General features: G+C 41.9%; 1 protein-coding gene across 2 annotated transcripts in view; it reads left to right on the top strand.

The window, feature by feature from the left end:
- Positions 1-432: 432 nt before the first annotated feature.
- The window catches only part of SYNJ2 (synaptojanin 2), a 66,002-nt gene continuing 46,248 nt past the window's right edge, over positions 433-20,186 (top strand). The window contains exons 1-3 of one of the 2 annotated variants that reach the window (XM_059841909.1): positions 433-700; positions 9,928-10,014; positions 18,949-19,219. In XM_059841909.1, the coding sequence (XP_059697892.1) occupies positions 580-700; positions 9,928-10,014; positions 18,949-19,219 (479 nt within the window). In that variant the 5' untranslated portion in view covers positions 433-579. Of the gene's footprint in view, positions 701-9,921; positions 10,015-18,948; positions 19,220-20,186 lie in introns of those variants that run through there. The other variant, XM_059841910.1, reaches the window with a different exon arrangement.

The following is a 20,186-nucleotide window of genomic DNA, read 5'->3' as shown; positions in this document are numbered from 1 at the left end:
CGGGCCGGGGCGAGCAGGGCCGGGCACAGCTGGGCTGGGAAGCGCCGGGCCGGGCCGGGCCGGGGCCCACAGCGCGGCCGCCGCTCCTCCCCTCACCCGCGGGCAGGGCGGGGGGCAGCGCCCCGCCGGCGGCTCCTACCTGTGCCGGAGGAGGAGGAGCCGGAGCCGCGCAGTCAGAGGGACAAAGTTAACTCTGGAAAGTTTACCGTGGGTAGGAAGAGAGAGGCGGAGAGCAAAGGGGAAGGTCGCTCCCGCCCTGCCGGCCGCAGCCGGGGCTCCCCGAGGAGGCGGCCGCAGCGGCGGGTCCGCCCGCGGGGGCCGCTCCGCTTCCTTCGCCCTGCGCTGGGCGCCCCCGCCGCGGAGGCACTCGGAGGCCTGCTGAGGTGGCCGGCGAACTGCAGGGGAGCACGGCCGCCCTTCCTGGCCCGCCTCCCCGGAGAAGCGGCCAGGACCGGGGACGGTCGCCCGGAGAGGCTCCCGAGGGGCTGCCGGCGGCCCCTGAGCGCAGCGCCGTGCGGCTCCTTCGCCGCCCTCTCCGGCGGGACCCCTGCGCTCTCTGCCCTGCGGCCGGCGGCTCCCATGGCTCTGAGCAAAGGGCTGCGGCTGCTCTGGAAGCAGGAGCCGGGGCCGAGCGCCCTGCTGGAGGCGCGCAGCCGCCAGGACTGCCTGTTGCTGGAGGCCGGCACCGTGGCGGCGCTCAGTAAGTGCCTGCGGGGGCGGCCGTGGGTGTCCGTGGGAGCACGGAGCTGGTGTGTCCCTGGGTGCTCACCTCTGCCTGTGAGGGGACAGTGGGGTGCGACGGCAGCAGGCGATGCCCAGGAGCATTGGGGCGCTTTCTTCCGTTGTATAGAGAGAGGAAGGGGAGCGCACAGAGCCACCTCCAGTGGGATGCTGGCTGCGGAGAGCGTCTCGCCTCACTTACACCCCGGCCTTCAGCACGGCCGTCCAGGCTTGGCCACTTGCTGGCGCATTTGGGTGACCCCCGGTACGTGCCGTGCATGGAGGGTTGCCCAGCATCTCCCGGTCCGTGTTCCGTCTCTGCTCTAGGTATCTTTAGCCTCCTCACCAGCAGCCGGGTTAGAAGAAGAGAGGCCACCCGGCTGCGATGGGGTCTCGGCACAGGGCACCTCTAGTATATCCTCTACAGCCTTGGCTGCAGAGGAGGGCCCAGGTAAAGAAATCAGGTCCGCTGCCTCTTGAGGAAGTTTCTAGTCAGCTACATCAGGTGCTAACCAGCAGTGAAGATAGCCAGCTCACAACAGAAATGTTTTGGGACGACTAATTTGAGATTTGTCTCCCATAAAAAACTCCTGGCTTCTTGCTGTGTTGCCCCTGTGGCTTGAACGGTATTTGGTTACTTGAGTGTCTGGCTCTTACTGGAGGAGTCTCGTAAACCTTCTCAGGGTTGTCTCGCCTTGTGCTTTTGGTACTTGTTAGACCTGAATTAATGCAATGCTGATGTCGCTAATGTTGAGGCAGACACAGAAAAATGAGGTGACTGAGAATGCAAAGGGCAAAAAGCAATGTAGGAGAACACATGCTTGTGCTGTGTTCTTTAATTGTGTTCTGTGAAATACCTGTGCCTGCAATCATACTGCTGTCCACAGCGTTGTAGGAGTCTGTGTTCAAGAAGCTCAAACTGTTGTAGTAAGATCTGTGTGTACATTGTGATTTGTACAATGTCAGTCAAAATGTCATTTCAGGATCTGGGTCCACTGAGCTGAATCTTCTACAGTGTACACTGGCAGGACATGCAGAATAAAATGATGAGAGCCAGAAAAGTCATCAAGGGGCAGCTGATTTCTCAAGAATAGTTCTGATAGTGGGAAAATTTTGACCAGTCATGGAAAAGGAAAAGGTTTTATTGCCACGCTGTAGGGATTTTTGTTTGTTTTGTTTATTATATTTTCTTAGAGTTTCATATTGTGCAATATTTTGGGGGTTCTGTTTCTTGTGAAATTCTTTGGTAATGGTGGACATAAATGTGTTACATTTTTCTAGAGAGGGGTTTTTGTGGCAGTTTTCAGTGAAATGGCAGTGAAAAGTCAGTTAGTACTGAGCAGAACTTTACTCACTTTCCCTGAAACCCTAAAACCTGTTGACATTAAAACTCTATATTACTATTAATGGGGTCTGGTCTGTATTTTGTTATTCTGATAAAAATCTAAAGCAGCTCCACTTCCTAAAGCAAGTGTGCATGAATAAAAGGGAGAGTCCAGTATTCACCTAGCCAGCCCTGAGCCACCTGTATAAGCAGTGGTTGGAACGACTTGAAATCTCACTAATTAAAGGAATTATCAACATAGAGTAGTTTTTTCTCCCCCAGTGTTGCCATCCCCTGTTTGAATTGCTATGCCGGAAATGATTTAGTGGCTGGAAAGTTGCCCAGCCGAAGAGGACCTGGGGGTGCTGCTCAGCATCCATCTGAACATGATCCAGCAGTGTGCCCAGGTGAACAAAGAGGCCAGTAGCATCCTGGTCCATCTCAAAATAGGAATGTGTCCAGAGAAGAACAATGGACCAGTGAAGGATCTGAAGCACAAGTCCTGTGGGGAGCAGGTGAGGGAGCTGGGGTTGTTCAGCCTGGAGAAAAGGAGGTTCAGGGAACCTGAACCTTTACACTGCCTGAAAGGCACCTATCACTCTTTACAACTGCCTGAAAGGAGGGTGTAGCCAGGTGAGGGTTGGCCTCTTCTCCCTGGTAACAAGTGACAAGACAAGAGGACATAGCCTCAACTTGCACCAGGGGAGGTTTAGATTGGACATTAGATAAAATTTCTTTGTGGAAAGGATGGTCTGGTATACGGAAACAGGCTGCCCAGGGAAGTAGTGGAACTGCTATGCCCGGAAGTGATCCAAAAGTGTGTGGATGTAGAAGCTGGGAAACATGCTTTAGATGATGAACACAGTGGTACTAGTTTAATGGTTGGGCTCAATGATCTTAGACATCTTTTCTAATCTTAATGATTTTGTGATTCTATGATTATAGAATTTATCCAGTCTCTCTTAAAATGTGTTTGAGGAATTCTGAAGCAGTGATTTGTATAGGGTTAAAAGCCTGTTTGCCATGCCTTTTGGAAGTCCTGTGTCATGTCTTGAGATAACTGTGATCATGTCTGTGTTGGCATTCAGCCCACTCCATGGTAATAACTTTGTCGTTTTATTTCATTTGATTCCTCTTTTCCTTCCTGGGTTGGTTCCTGTATTGTATGAAAAGCTAGTTTGTCCAGTGGAGCCTGTTTAGATAACTTCTGTTTATGCAGCAGAGGATCAGAAAAGGAGGGAAAACCAGTAGTAGGTATTGTGCTGGTGAATTTAGAAGAATTGTGAAGAGGAAGCTTCGCAGCAGGGTGGTAACAGAAACAACATTAATTCTGTTTTGTTTGACTTGCCTTTAGGTTACTAACCATAGAACATGACAGTGGGAGGTTAACATAAACTTTGTATATGTGTGGTTTCAGACATACTAGTCCTAGGATTGTGTTAGCTTTGGCATCTCTGTCTAGTTTTCTGTTTCTAAAATAAAGTTCTTTTAAAATTGCATACCTGTGGTGAAAAGGAGTTTTGCAACTGTGCCTCTACACTAAATAAAAGCAGATTGGTATACCTGGAGCACTTAAGTTGTATAACAGTTTATGTAGTTTTGCAATTGCACCCTCATGTAAACAGAACTGTAGAGAGGAATAATCATAGATGGACAATGAAGGCCTGAGAAAAAATTTTAGTCATTGTTCTTTTTTTTCCCCCCATAATTACCAAGTATCTCTGCCCTTGAACAGGCATGACATCTGCACTTGCGTGAAGTTTAATTGCTTCTATAATAATTTTGTACTGGAAGAAATTTAAGTGTTGAATTTAACCTAGTTCAAGTGGCAGAAGGGAGTGAGAATTGTCCTAGAAGTGGTGTTACAAAAAAAGAAATCTGAAAAACCACACACTTGTACAGAATCAATACAGGCTATAAACCTCTGGCAAACTCCTCATTAAAATAAACACTTTCAAATGTGTAAGCTAACAATTTGATGCTGTCTTGTGAACGGATGACTTAATACTTTTTCCTCTCTTTATATCTTATAAAGATAACAATTTTAGTCACAAATTGATTATGCTTCATAATTTCCTTACTGCATACATAGATTTAATACCTGAAAAATATTTGCATCCTTGATATCCTTTGCATCCTTTCCAGTAGTGGAAAAGTATTGTAAAGATCTCTAATTGCCTGAATGTCATCAATTTATAAAATGAGAACACTTGTCCTGTAATGGAAACCTAAACTAAAAAACTTTTGGAAAAATCAAGAAATCAAAAATCACTGCAGGAAACCTAGTTGCATATCCCTAAACCTCTTAATCTGCATAGTGATGTGATATCAACAGAACAGTTTTCTGTTCTACTGTAAGTTAAACAGTATTTTTGAGGATAGGAGTTTGTTTTCCTTCTCTCATGATGTCACTGTAGGGTGGAGGGTACAACTCACTGTTTTGAATTGAATGACACATTTTGCTGGAGGCTTTTTTTCCCCCCTATCCGCTGGCAATCCTAAAGCTTCAGTCATCTCCAGAAGGATGGGTGACAGCCTGAAACAATTCTTCCAGGAATTCTCTCAACTAGAAGATCAATATATTCTGTGGAAGAAACCTAGAGTCATGAAAGATGAAGAAAAATTGTCATTGATTTAGAAATTTTTGCTTAATACAACAGGGAATATAGATAGAGATGCTGTTCCTAGTTTAAACACATTACAGTTTCAGTGGCTTACAGATGAAGTGAACTGCACAAGGTAGTTCTGGACTGCTGTCAAGGCAGTTGCTAAACTAAACTAAAGCTATAGTGCTGAAAATATGGTGATTTAACTTTATTATGGCAGGTAGTTTCAGTGAAAAGCTGTCAACAGGAGTGCTCTGCTATTGAATTTCAGCATAATAATATGTTTTCTCAAGGGCAGAGCCAAAGGCTGCAGAGATTTTTTTTTCCCCAAGCTCTTTGATTCTGCAGCTGGTTTTATAAAGGATGTTACATCACCTGTTATGTTAAATCCTAAATGACCATGGTGTCTGGAAAGTACAGAAGTTCAAAGCTGATACTGTGTGTGTTTTTGCAAATATGTCTGAGGTTTTTCCTGACTTTTACCCACAGATCTGGGAAGTTAGCCTTTACTAGAGACAAACTTATGTAGAGTTAAGGTGTGTGTGTACACTCTGTGGAGGAGCTCTGTTCCTCCTCTGCTGCTTCAGTTGCAGGTGTGTGTGTGGTTCTCTGATGCAGTGGAGTGAAATCAGGGTAAAGTCTTGCACAACCAGGACGTAGCAGTTATTTACCTGTGCATCTTTTCCTTCTTTTGTACAGAAAGCTGTTTCTGTGGTCTATGTATATTCACTGTTTACAATTAGCTTTGGTTTTGTGTTTATGTGAGCAACTGTGCCACTGAGTGGGGTGTGGAAATCAAGCACCAATACTAGTGTAAGTACTGTGAATGTATTTCTAAGCAGTCTATCCAAAACAGTGAGCCCTCCACCATGGCTCATTTCTATTCCTATGCTAGAATATTCATCCAGCTAGCACAAACTTTTGTGAGGTTTTCTGTAGTTTAGTGGTGTTCAAACTTTTCCATTTGTGGAAGCAGTCTCCAGAGCAGAAGTCCTGTCTTACTTGGTTATGCTGGCACTGGGAACTTGCAAGCTATGGTTTCTCAGGCTGAACATCACTGCTTTAGATGATAGGAAAAAGTGTGTGTTGCAATTCTTTCACTATTGTGAAAATGCCAGCTAGGCGCAGAGAAGAGGGAAGATGTGTTCGTGTAAGTGTAGAGTGTTGATTACAAGACTTGTTTTCTATGCTCGGAGACAAGTAGTGGTTGTGAGGGATGAATTCTTTGTAGTGGTTATGTCTGCAGTGACTGCTGCAAGTTTCTATGCAAATATGAGTCATCTATGGCAGAAACCACAAAAGATAATGGCCAAGCTTCAGAGAAATCACTTAGAGACTTCCCTTTTATTTTCTTGACTGCCTGCAGCAGCATGGAGCTGGCCAGTAGAAACTTGGTGGTTTCATTAATCCATTAATCTTTGATTGTGAATTAATATATTCATATATGCACATCCAAGTATGCAAACATAATCTCTCACTAGGAGCAGATTGCTCTCAATATAATACAGAAAACCAGGGAACTGGTCTTTCCAAAAATGTCAATTTTTATGTTTTGTTCATTGTGTTTTCAACCAGAAATGTATCTTAATAGAAAATTGGTAAATACATTGCTTAATGTTTTAACTATTTGGATTCTCTTAACTGTAGCTCTGACCACAGACTTCTTCCTAACTCTGTACTGCTTGGCCTATATGCTGTTTCTGAATACAGTCTGACTTTCATAATGCCTATGTACCTTGGATAGAATGTGAACAGGAAGATTTTAGTGGTGAAGGATATTGAAAATACAACAGAGTTCTTTAAATGTGTCTGCAGATGACTGAAAACACAATTTGGAGGCAGTTGTCTAAACTTATATAATACCAGACATTGGACTTATTTCTAGGTAAGATGCATATGGTAATGTATATTATGGGAGTTTTGGTATGAAATTTCAGTTTGATTATAATTTTTCCCTGTTTCTGGGGAAAGTTCACGCCTCTTTCCCCCAAATTCAAATGGCACAAATAAAGTCATCTCATGACAATGACCCTATGTTTCTTAAAGTACTTAGAAATATACTTCAGATTACAATTTTATAGCAGTACCTACAGGCAAGCGACTATTTCCAGAGTCAGGCTGAAAAATCACAAGGGAGAAACAGAATCTATAACCCAGTCTCAGCCTTTTTTTTTTCCCAGTAACTTTTCCTGTATTTTTATCTTGAAGTTGCAGGTATTACTTGTGTCTGTCCTTAGTGTTGGACTTGGAATTTTGGTGCCTTTCTCTACCCTCTTACTCCAGTCACTGACCTTTCTGGGGTCCATTTGCTTGAGAGTTGTGCTGATTCTTGCTGAAGTCTGGGGGTTCAGCCCTAAGGAGGGGTTGAATGAAGGGAACTGTGTATGTTTGGTCAGTTCCTTCTAGCTGGTAAATTGAAATTGCGGCTTTTACAAGCAGGAAGTCACACTTGGTTAGGCCATATGGTACAATGTAGTTGTATATCTTTTCATGGTGTGGGGTGTTTTGACTCTGAAATATTTTATGCATGGAACAGGTCACTTTTAATTGATCTTATTGCAGCTTGGTTTCGTTGAATTATTGTATGCCTCTTGTTTTACTAGGGCTAAAGTGTTTCATAGAAATATTTCTCTTTAACTCTCTTCATCCAACAAATAGCACATAAGTTTTTTTCTCTGTGTAGCCACACTCTTTCTGATTCTGACTCATATCCTAGCACTACTTGAATGCTCTAGGAGATGTTTTAGGTTTTGATGACAGTTATTTGAGATTTCAATGAGACTTTGAGATCTCAATACTTCTTTTTAATAACAGGATATGAACCTGGCTCAAGCCCTCTTCAATAATGTCCTTTGTGCAACACCAAGGAGTTTAACAGGACAGGAGACTTCAAATTGCATTGGTATCTTTAACAAAGGAAATTTACACACACCACCCCTCCAAATGTGGTCCATAGGCACTAAAACATTCTGGCCTCTCTGTTTGCATGACCCACAGACATAGTTGTGTCTGCTGAGTGTCTTCCTTTCCTGCTCCTTCCTCCCAGGCAGCTCTGCTGGTGCTGCTGTCTGGGCTGATGCTGCTGTGCAGGCACAGGTTCTGACAAGTGGCCTGCCCAGAACAGTTGCATTCCTGTACCAGGACTGCCAAAACTCAGCTGTTTGGCTGCGTGTTTGGAGGAGTCCTGTGCCAGGGCTGACGGGTGTGTGATGCCACTGGCTTGACCTGGGAAACTCCAGTGGGTTCCATACATGCCAGTGGCAGGTACTTCTTGCCAGCAGTGGAATGAGATATGTATTTCCTAATTCTACACTGCAATAAATTCCATTCTTTTGGATTGTGCTCTTACCAGACACTTTTAACAGCCAACTTTCCAGCTTGTAATTCTATTTTGAAGAGCATTGCCATGCTTTCAAAGTGACTTTTGAAATGCTTTCAGGTTGTGCCTGGTCTGCAGCTTTATGAGCTCCTGCATCTGTCTCAGATCTGAATCTCTTGGTGTTTCCTTTGTTTTAGATTTCTTCCTAAAGCTGGAATATATGGAGCAAGAATTTTGGTTTTGGTTTTTCCTTTTTATTTTAAAGTAGCATAATTATTTAGTGTAGACAGCTTTTAAAGGAGGGAACAGATTTAAGAAAAAATTGTCAGTGTATTGTTGCTGCTCTTTTCTACTTAGTAAAGATGCCATGGAAAGAGAAACATCACCTTTTTAAACCTGCTTTTATTAATACATGAGAAAGCCTTGGCAGGGAGTTTTTTTTCAAAGACAGAAATGTTGTTATAGTCTATCTAAACTGGTTTTGTGAAATAGTTTTTTTTCTAAGTGCCTGAGAACTGAGTTTGCAGAGTCTCAGCCCTTAAAATGTGCCATTACTGAGTATTTAAATCGTTATTGTCCAGAGATTTATGTTACCCAATAAAAATCACTTTATCCTCTGTCTTCTGCTTATGCTTTGCTTCACTGGTGTGTGTGGTATCAACATTTTGCTAGTTTCTCCTGATTTACTCAGTGTTCTAAGAAAGTAGAGTAAGTAAGTTGTGAAACTATGGCAGTAAAAACAAAATTAAGAAAGAATTAAACAAGTCTTGTCTATTTGTCACAAGTGCAAAAACTGAGATAAACATGTTTTAATTACTCTTGGGGGTTGCCTCTGCTAAGGCATTTTGCAAGAGGAATTTTCCTTCATTTCACTTCAAAGTGTCAGCAATATATGGGATATTTATTTGTTTTCTGTGTTTCTCACTGAGCTCTTTGCCTCTTGAGATTTATGAAGAGAAGTCTCTTTCTTTGCGCTTCTATCATCCATTGCAAGCAGTCCAGTTTGTCCTTTTTATACCCGGAGGTTTCAGGTTTTAACTGCTGAAGTTAATTAGGAGCATAAGATTGCATATTATTAGCAAATCTCTGAAAGTGCTATTTATGCTGTTTGTCTGTAGTAAAAGGACAATTGAGGGTTACAGTCTATTTTCCTCATTTGGGAGATTAACCTTGCTCCTCATTGGGAAAATACACAAAATGCAGACTTACTCATTCAGGCATTCAGGAAGTATGCTGGTTTATGTTAAAGTAGCCAGTGGCAAGTTTGATATGTGGTCTGGCTTAATATCTAAATGTTCATTATGTGCCCATTGAATTTGCTTGTTGCAGAAAGGCACAAATATAACAAGAGCATCTGACCCTTCATTTATTTAATTTACTAATTCTTACTTCACTAAAATATGTGTAATTCCTCTTGAAATCAACATCTGGTGTTGTGTCTACATCAAATCATGTTATCTTGCATAAAAAAATTCCAGTTCTGTCTGGAATTAGACTGAGAGTCTGGAAGTATAAACTCTCTCTTTTTGTACATCAAGACATATCAATATATTATCATCAAGATATTATATTTTAACTTATGGCAAGACTGATTTATTCTTGTTCTTACTTTAGAACAGTGAAAATTTTACGTGTGCTCATGTATTTCTTTATTTATTCTGACTGCGTGGCATCTGTACCATAGAATAAAATTGTTACTAACGATCAGGTTGATTTGAAAATAAAGTGAGTGCTCTTTTTTCTTGTGGGGTGGTGTGTGGAGTTGTGCATTTCTGTCCTATCATGTTTTAATCTCTATGGTTTTACACCATTTTAACCCTTCCTTTGTACTGTAGTCTTGTTGACTGAGAAAAATCAACTTAGGTAGCATTGGATCCTGTGCAATAGGAATAAAAGCAATCTGAAAATTTTATGAAGACTTGGTAACTAAGTTTCCTGCCTTTCTCTTTCTTCCTTAGCTCCAGAAGAAAAGGATGCAATTAAAGGACAGTATGAAAAGCTCATGGATGCTTATGGCTGCTTAGGAGAGCTTCAGCTTAAATGTGGTAAGTCACCATCTGTATGCCTGAGATTATAAAATGCCCAGACAATGCTAAATGACAATAAGTGGCTAAAGTTGTCTAATTCCTTAAATTGTGAAAGCAAGTTGCACTTTGCCATGTACAGTCTGGAAAATATCTGTTTCTTTTTATATTTTGGACCAAAACCATATCACTGAATGATGGATGGATTTTTTTCTTAATTGGTTTTGTCTAACATTCTTAGCTGCCTGAAGAAAATTGTCATTCTTCTTTCCCTACCACATTTGTCCAAGGCAAGCTATGATTTCTTAATTCTTCTCTTCTTTAACGATCATGTTTAGACACTGATTATCATGGTCATCTGAGAGTACAGTACTGCAGATTGCCAGTCCTTGCTATAATGCCTAATTGCCTTTAATCATTCATACAGATAAGGATTTGCAGAAGAAGGCCTCTGGTTTCAATTAGTATAGTAAGGAATGTTTATTGTCATTGTAGTAAATTTTGGTACAGTTTGGGAATCTCGATTTAGCAAAAGACTTGTTATTACACTGCCTGCAGGAATGTTAATGGAAATAACATGTTTTAAGAAGAGAAGTGCAGTGATTGATTTGAAGATAATAGGGCCTTACACAGTGCTTAAAAATCACGGATGATTTAGATGCATAAATAACAAAGCACTGTACGCATTGTTCCTAGGTCGGTACAATGAGCCCTAATTTTCACTTGGAGAAATGACAAGACTTTTCCATATAACTTGATGCTTGGTCAAGGAGTCTACCAAAGGCAGTGGTGGTGTGAGCAGTGGTGTATTTAGGCCAGTAAATACAATTGTGTGGTTTTATACCCTGCTTACCATTTTGCAGCCTGAGAAATATGACTTGAAATTGACCTGAAGAGGCAACTGCAATCTGAAGGATATTTTTGTCATAATTTAAAACTGTAGGTCCTTCTAGTCTTTTTTAATGAATGTGGACTTTTTGTTTGTTTTGTTTCTTGTGGAGTTAATTAGACATTTCTCTGGAGATTTATATCAATTTGCTAATGTAATTTAAAGCGGAGGACTTGTGATTAGTTTTTCTTGGCACTTGGGTCTGTTTTTCTTCATAGAAGTCTAATGAATCCTGTTGAAGTAATAAAGGAATGTAGCTATTTAATCCAATCTCTTCAAGCTACATATAAGGGTAGTTTTTGTATGTAGTGGGGACCAAATATATCCAATTTTCGTCTTCCTGTTAAAAGGTGAATGATTTCAAATGGGGTGTGAAATATTTTCAGCCTTACTGTTTCTCATGTCCTTATTTCTTCTCAAACAACATATGCTTAACTTCAGTGCTCTGAAAGTGTGAGGGTTTTTCCTTTCGGAGTTTTGTCAGTGTACCTCTGCCTGTACCTCTAATCTAGCATTAGATTACAAGTTGTGGTACTGGACTTGTTTTGGAAGGGATTGTTAAAATTCAGAGAAAAGTCAGAGGGTCATGCTGTAATGGTAAGTGAAGGTAAGCAAACATTTTCTGCTTCTGAACATGTTTCAAAAAGCAAAGATACATGTCTGCTATCTCACTATTCAAGATGTAGCCCAAGTTTTTGTCACAGTCTGGTTTAGACTTTCCATCTTAAATGTGAGTTCCATCCCTTTATCTGTTGCTTATGTAAAAGACTAACACTTCAAAGAAATTGTACTGGGCTTGTGTAGCAAGGTTTTGGTAGCAGGAGGGGCTACAGGTGTGGCTTCTCTGAAAAGCTGCTGGAAGTTTCCCCTGTGTCCAATGGAGCCAGTGCCAGCAGGCTCCAAGACGGATGTGCTGCTGGTCAAGGCTGAACCCATCAGCAACAGTGGTAGTGCCTCTGGGATAACAGATTTAATAAGAGGGAAAAAAACCTGCCCAGCTGAAGCTGGAGAAGGGCAGAGTTAGAATATGTGAGAGAAACAGCTCTGCAGACACCAGGGCCAGTGAGGAAGGAGGGGCAGGAGGTGCTCCAGGTGCCCGAGCTCAGATTCCCCTACAGCCCGTGGTGCAGACCATGGGGAAGCAGCTGTGCCTCTGCAGCCCATGGAGGTCCATGGTGGAGCAGAGATCCACCTGCAGCCCATGGAGGTCCATGGTGGAGCAGAGATCCACCTGCAGTCCAGGGAGGTCCATGGTGGAGCAGAGATCCACCTGCAGCCCATGCCAGAGCATGAAGGTGGCTGTGACCCTTTGGGAGGCACACTGTGGAGCAGGCTCCTGGAAGGACCTGTGGACCCATGGAGAGAGGAGCCCATGCTGGAGCAGGTTTGCTGGCCAGATTTGTGACCCTGTGGGGGATCCACCCTGGAGCAGTTTGTTCCAGAAGGTCTGCACCCTGTGTGAGGGACCCACTCTGGAGCAGTTTGTGTAGAACTGCAGCCCATGGGATGGGGTCGTGCTGGAGAAGTTCAGGGAGGACTGTCTTCCAGGGGAGGGTCTCCATGCTGGAGCAGGGGAAGAGTGTGAGGAGTCCTCTCTTCTCCATGAGGAGAAAGGAGTGGCAGAGACAATGTGTGATGAACTGATCACAGTCCCTATTTCTCATCCCCCTGTACCACTGGGGAAGAGAAAATTGGGAGTAAAGTTAAGCCTGGGGAAAAAAGGAGATGTGGAGGAAGGTGTTTTGCTCATTGTCCTACTCTGTTTTGATTAGTGATAAATAAAACTAATTTCCCCAAGTTAAGTCTGTTTTGCCCATAACTGCTAAATGATCTCTCCCTGCACTTATCTCGACCCATAAGCCTTTCATTTTATTTTTCTCCCCTGCCCAGCTGAGGAGGAGAGTAACAGAACAGCTTTGGTGGGCACCTGGCATCCAGCCAGGGTGAGTCAAACGACCACAGGAATGCAGTGTAGCTTTTTCCATTTTTGTATAATGTATTTTAGCAGCTGCTAACAAAGGCATAATTGGCTAGCTCTTCACTGAGCTTCAGTGATTGCATAGACTTTGTTCAAAGTATCAGCATTTTTCCTTACTACTGGAAACATGCAGACCATAAGTATTAAATTAACTGAGAGTATTTGTGAAAATACATTCCACTGGGATGTTAAGAGTATATTTGTAGAACAGAAGGGAAAACTTTTTGCCAAGACATGAAAGATGTCTCTGAACATTTTAATTTATCTGTAAATATCGCTACTTAGAAATCCAAATAAATCACATTGTATGCCTGCCAAAGTAGATCATGCTTTTCACAAGAAAGTAGATAAAATATGTGAAACTGACTCACAAAGTTAATGTTGCCCACCAGTAATAACATTCACTTGTATGTACTTATGTCTGTTAACATGACTCACTAAGTTCTTCTGCTTTCTTTTGTGAGATGGATGGCAGCAGAATGAATTGCACAGTGTCTCTGAGCTGTACCTCAGCCAAGATTTTGCTGCCAAAGAAGATCTATCAGTGACAAATACATCTTAAGCAAAGTGTTAGAAGTGCTGGCTTTACAGTGTTTTTTTCAGATACTGTGATGTCAGGAAGAGATGCATACATAATGTCTTGGTTTGGATAAGACAGGTGCCTGCTAAAGAAGGCAGGAGCTTCCCCTGAAATGGAGAATGCAAACCCTCCCCACCCCTCCAAATTGCTATGAATTTTAAATTAAGGGGCTCTCAGGCAACAAAAAAAATACGGGAGCAGGAAATAACAGTTCTTTAATAGGGAAGGGGGGAAAAAACATAAAATGATAAAATAAAAACAATGTAGTACACTAAAATGACAGAGTCAGAACTCAACCTGACACCCTGTTGGTCAGGGTGCTGGCAGCAGTCCAATTGGAAAAGTGGCTGCAGTCCTCCTGAGGTGTCAGGTGTGGTTCTGTTGGAGCAGGGGGGTCCTGTAGAAAAAGGGTGATTCTTCCTCCGCAGATCCGTGGAAGTAGAAGCAGCTGCTGTTCCTCTGGTGAATCCAGTGGAGAAGCTGTGCTGGTGTGTCAGAATCTCCTGATTATATCTGGATAGCAATGCTCGGCTCCTCCCTCTGGGCGGAGCATCTCACAATGGGATGTTACAGTTCTTATCAGCCATGCAGTGACATTCAATAGCCTCTTATCACGGGATGCCCCCTGCTGAGGGAGGAGTGATTGTGATCTCTCAGGGAGAGAGATAAGGGGAAATTGCCCACTTAACACCTAGACAACTGCCATACAGATGGTAATAGAATACATCCTGCCTTGCAATCCAGAACACATAAGGGGATATTTTAACACCATCACCACATAATTGTTTGGTTTAATACAGCTGCTGTATTTGGGGAGGCATTCTGAATTCATGAGATTGTGTATGTACTCTCACTCTTGTACATAACATTGTGTATAGTAGAAAGGAAGACATTTCAAAGGCAGAGAGGACAACTAAGTACCTGTCTTCTGTTCTTTTTGCACATATCCTAAAAATGTGGTTGTATTTAGAAGAAGGAGAAAGAGGAGTATCTTTGAGACTAAAATGATAGTTTGGAAAGTCTTGGCTCTTTTCATAATTCTGCTGTAGATATACTCAGGAATTTTCAGCTAGGTGGTTAGAGTGTACTGCTTTGCTGTGTTCTGTTGCTATTTTTGAAGACAGATGAGAGGCGAAATTGGTTTTTAGTGGACTACAAAATGGAGTGGAGTATGTGTGGAGTGGAGATGGAGAAGTCTGAGGGAACATAAAGCAATGGCATGACTGTGATGGAATGGAGAAAGAGTAAAAATTGGAGAAAATCCATTTTGGAAAGAAAAGGCAGTCTTGAGTGAAATAGTTACAGTTAAGAAGGACAAAATAAGAATTGAATATTGACTCTTTTTCAGTGTAGCTCAAGATAGGCAACATTGAAATCATCCCCTAAGCTGCAGGGGAAACAATTGCCTTGAGTCATGTAGACAGGTTAAATACAGAAACTGCAGCTTATTATTGTACAGTGTGACGTACCAGAACTGCATTTCCTGTTCAACTTGGATAAAGGCCGTTGGTTTCACAAGAGCATTTGAAAAAATAGATGGAAATTATTATTGTCTTGTTTCTTTGCTAAATATTCTTCATCCTCTGCCTCTCTTGTGCAACCTAATAAAAGGTTGCACAAATCACTGTAAGCAAAACATTTCTTAAATTTCTTCAAAAGTGTTCTTTACAGATTGTTGTAGTGATTGATAGCTGTAATGGGGCAAAATAATGATCTTGGTCACAATGCATGAACATTTGTACCCATTTATTTGAGATCAAAGTTTGGCTCATAAGCTTTGAAACAATTTTTTTCTTTAGTATTATATGTGGGTCTTGCTTTTTCATGGATGTGTTGCTGTAGAAAGCATGATCAGTAAGGAACACTTCACTTCTTGCTCTAAAATGATTTCAGAGATTTCTTTAAAACATTCCATATTGCGTCCCAAGGATAGGAAAGACATTTCTACAGTTGTGACCTTCAATTGAAGTTCTTACATTCCTAAATCACTTTCTTCTATGTGTACAGTTTAGAATGGCTAGTATTAACCAAGATTGTACATTAAAATACTTGTGTAACTTAAAGGAGAAATAAAAAGATTTTTATTTTCCAAGGTGGGATATGGTAAATAATCTACAGCTGATGTGGTTGGTGATTGGTACCAAGTGAAACTGACCTGAAAAGGCAACTGAAATCTGAAGGACTTTCATGTCATAATTTAAAACTGTAGGCCCATCTAGATGTTGCTGGTAAAGAAGGGAAGACAGGGAAAGACTTCTCTGTGTGTAGCTGTATAGCTTAGTGGTGAGTAATTTCTTATACCTTAATGGAAACATGACTAAAAGATCATAGTGGAGCAGTGTTTTGGCAGCATTAATTCTGCTGTGCGAGGTTCTAAAAGGGTGAAAGGTTGACAGGAGCATTACCTCTGTTCAGAACCCAATGGCTACATCTGTGCTGTGAATAAAATGGGCAGGACACAGGCACAGAGGATAGGATATTGTGATTAGCTTGTTCCCTGTGCCGAGAGGACATGCACATCAAGCAGGGATCTTCCTCCTGCAGACAGTGCAGTGATAGCCCAGAGCTGGTTCTCAGAACCACTGTCCAAATACCACCTGGAATGAAAGTGCTATCAGAGGATAGGGCTTGGGACTTTTTTCCAAGGTACAGAGTTAGAGAGATTTGTGTTAAGCTGGGGCTGTGATGTTATAGGGTTTCTGCATTGTCTGTTTTGCAGCAAATCCTGAGTGATTTAAGCAAATAAGAGAAGTTAGAGCTGGTCTGAAGACCACCTCAACTCACAGAGCAGCCTTGGAGGACCAAGTAGCAAAGCAGGCTAGATTTAACATACCTTAAATCTCTCTTTTCATCCTTTTTCTCCAGTTTCTGGGCTGTAGGTGTGAGCTCCTCTGCCAGCCTGTCTCTGTTCAAAGGCGTCATGAAAAGTGTGTGGTGGCTACTCTGTAATTCGGAGTACTGTAGAGAGACTTATTCTGTGTGAATAGAACTGTAGAATGGCTTGAGTCAGAGAAGACCTTTATAGACCATCTACTTCCACTGCCCCTGTCATGGGCAGGGACACCTACCTCTAGGCCAGGTTAGTCAAAGCCCCTTGCAACCTGGCCTGGAACACTTCCCAGGGGTGAGGCACCCACAATTTCCCTGAAAAACCTCTTTGACTACTCTCATTGTAAAAGATGTCTTCCTAGTATTCAATCTAAATTTGCCTTCTTTCAGTGGAAAACTGTTGCCCTTTGTCCTATCACTACAAGCCCTTGGGAAAAGTCTCTCCCCATCCTTTGTTATAGGCCCCCCTTCAAATATTGAAAGGCTGTAATAAGGTTTTCCCTGAGCCTTCTTTTCTCCAGGCTGAACAGCCCTGACTTTTTCCTGTGGAGTTACTGCCCAGTGGCAGAAGAGTATCACAGCTTTAGAAGACCAATCTCCTTCTACTTCAGGGACAATGCAATTCATTCTCAGGCATGGTAACTTTTTTGGAGCTTTTTAGCTAGTGATTTTAGGGAGTAGAGATGCTGGACCTTTAATGGGAGTGTAGATGAGTATCCCATTTTGGGGGTGAGTTGGTTGAGTGGAGGAGATAGTAAAAACAGTTTATGGTCTCTGGTAAGCGAAAGCAAGTTTCTAGTTAAGGCAAATATTCCTATCCAATTCCTTCTTGAACTAGAGGATCATTCTGTTCAGATCCAGTGATTTTCCACTGGTTGCAAGCTCCTCAAAGGACAGAACCACAGGTAACAAGCCCTGTATTATTAAGTTTTTGTTCTCTTTGTCTAATTTAATGTTGACTTTCTCATTTGATGTCTTCTGAACCGTCTAGGAAAGCTTAAGGTCACCGAAGGCAATGAAAGTACTTGTACTCTTTGTCTCAGCATGGCTCCCAGGCAGCTCTCCAAGTCCTTCACGTCTGGTTTTTTGTGACTAACAAAGCTGACTGATATTAAGGCATGCTAATAGTGTTTCTATGTATTGCTTCCAAAGTCTCGTGAGTGAAGGTTACTTTGAGCTGATCAGTTTTGCATGGTTTCAGCTAAGTCACAGAAGCTTTTTGCTATCCTGAGAGATGGCTAACTCCTCCTAACCCTTTCTGGAGGCTGCAAGGTCGTATTTGGTCAGTTATGAACTCTCGTGGTGATAACTGACTTATCTCCTCCTCTTTATTCTTTATAATTACACAAAGTCATGTGCAAGGGAGGAATAAACTGTCAGTATTTCTAGCCCTCTGCTGTTATATCACAAGCACAAAAAATATACTTCTTGAAAGCACTCAAGAGGGAGAACACAGTATAGCGTTGTTACAGAAAGAAATGTGATGAACAGAGCTTTTTGGTAAATACCACCTACACTGGCCTTTATACAAAACTGGAGTCAGCAGAACAGAATGAATAAGATCTAATCTCCCACCTTGTCCTGCCATTCCAGTCCCACGTGCCTACACAAATATTCTGGCCCTGCTGAAAACCACCCCTAACTCTAGCTTCTGTAGCCAGCCTGTTATCTGAAAGCAAGGACTCCCCTGCTGGTGTTTCAGAAAAAGAATATTTGTTGTGTGAGAGCTGGTGTGCATTTTCAGACATTGGGTCACCCTAGAGGGTTGAAAAGTGATCCTAAGTGTCCCCTTTTGCTGTCTGAAGCCATACTGTCCCAGATTGTCACTGTGCCCTTAGCTAATTAACTTGCTCTTGGCAGGTCAACTGTTGGTTCTGCTGTGCTAAATTAATAAATCTTGGCTCATTTCCATATTTTCTTACTAATTAGAGTGACTGGGATGACATTGTCTCCATTACAGGCTGATTTAAGTGAATCAAGTAGTTTCTTTGTAGCAAAACCAGCATTTCCAGAAAAAATTGTTTTACTGTTTCTTAATTATCATTTCAGAGAGAATGAGCAGAGGTTGAGATGGTTCTGTGTATGAGAGATCTGATTACAGTGATGTTCTCAAGCTCCAAATTTATTTTTTAGTTTTGAGGCCCTGAAGTTCAGCTGCTTTGTGATTTCACAGTTATGGCAGCTGTAATGGTTTTACTGATAGCTGAGGTTGTCGTTGAATCATGCACGTGCTTTAGTGATACAAAAAGCAAAATCTCAAGAATTGGTAATACTGAAGTTTTACAAATGTCTGAACATCCCCAGCTTCAGCTGAAGCCAGTAAAGAATCTGAATGCTGTATGTTCTGTAGAGTGGTGAAATTGATTTTTTGAGTAGTGTTACAATGGTAAGCACTTTGCTCTTCATAAAGTCGGTGGGGAAAACACACTCTAGTGCAACAAAGGATGTCGATGGAGAGGTGTTATGGAATAATGTGCAATTGCAGCCACTTATCTGCAGTTAAGAGGAATTTGGAAATGTGAAGAACTCGGCCTGCATGCCTGTTTTTCCTGTTTGTTCGCTCGTGAAGCAAAGACGCTGGCCTCTGCTGGAGCCCTGTCGGCATTGCATGTGACAGGACTGATGAGGAGCCGAGTCCCCCTGGAAATAACCCTTTTGTAACTGTCTGTCACTTTCTAGGTAACACTCGGCTGCACTTTCTGGTCCTGGTGACAGGCTGTACGTCGGTGGGCAAAATCGTGGATGCTGAAGTTTACAAAATTACTGCAACAGATTTCTGTCCTCTCCAGGAAGAAACTAAGGAAGATGAGCGTGTTACTGCCTTGAAGAAAATACTGAACTCTGGGATGTTCTTTTTCTCCTGGCCTAATACAGGCTCAAACTTTGACCTGACTGTGCGGGCTCAGAAGCAGGGTGATAACAGCTATGAATCTGGTAACTCGTTCTTCTGGTTAGTACTGCATGTTATACCTGAGTCTTCTGTTGTCCCCACCTGTATCTCATTGGTCAGACATTCTTAGAGGGAAATGAACAAGGGCATTTCAAGTCCAGCTCCTTTCATTTCATTGACATGTCCTTTTACAGGGCAGGTGGCTTTAATGAATTCATGGTAACTTGTGTTTAATTAAAATTGATCTGATAGTGAAGTGCCATCATAAAATGACATTTTATGCTTCAAAGGGGGAAATACAAGATATATATTGCTTATACTATAGAAACATCTCTCTATATGTCATGAATAGTTTCCCCTGCAGTCCTTTCAAATAATTTTCTTTAAAGTTATCTAATGGAAGCGTGTGCTTGAAATTCATTAATCCCATCATTTGCACAGAAGTATCTGTTATTTTTTAAAAGTATGTGTTTAAAGTCGGTAGTTTATTGTTTCAGTAATGTGCACTAGTTTTTTTGTTGAAAACATCAATATTAATATGTTTACAGCTCAGTGGAAACATAAGTTGCACAAAACAAAACTGCCATGATACACTGCTCTGTGCTTTTTACTTGCTTGTGCTTATAAAGCAAAGAAAAATTATCATGTATTGTGGTAAGTATTGGTTGAGGGGAAAAGAGAAAGCACAATGCTGGGTTGATGTAATTCAGTTTGTTTGCTTTGCAAGTTTTGGCATAATGCTTGCATTTCTATACCCTTCCCCACTGCCACCCCCTTCTTTTTAAACAAAAAGTCACACAGCAGGCATAGCTGTTCTGGAAATAAATGAGGGTTTGATGTAGGTGGAAAATAACTGGCAGGGTTAAATGTGAATGTGCTGCTAGAATGTGCAGTGAGGCTTGTGGCCCAAAGTAGGTGAATATTAAATAAGCAAAATGTTCATAATGGGTGATAAATTAACATGAGAGAGCAGTTCAGTTAGGCTAAATAATCTTTCCAGCTATGATGTGATTTTGACTGGTAAGAT

The sequence above is a fragment of the Haemorhous mexicanus genome, chromosome 3 (genome assembly GCF_027477595.1).
Source record: "Haemorhous mexicanus isolate bHaeMex1 chromosome 3, bHaeMex1.pri, whole genome shotgun sequence".
Classification (NCBI taxonomy): Eukaryota; Metazoa; Chordata; class Aves; order Passeriformes; family Fringillidae; genus Haemorhous; species Haemorhous mexicanus.
The sequence above is the reverse complement of the archived record's forward strand: the minus strand, read 5'-3'. Positions and strand labels throughout refer to the sequence as shown.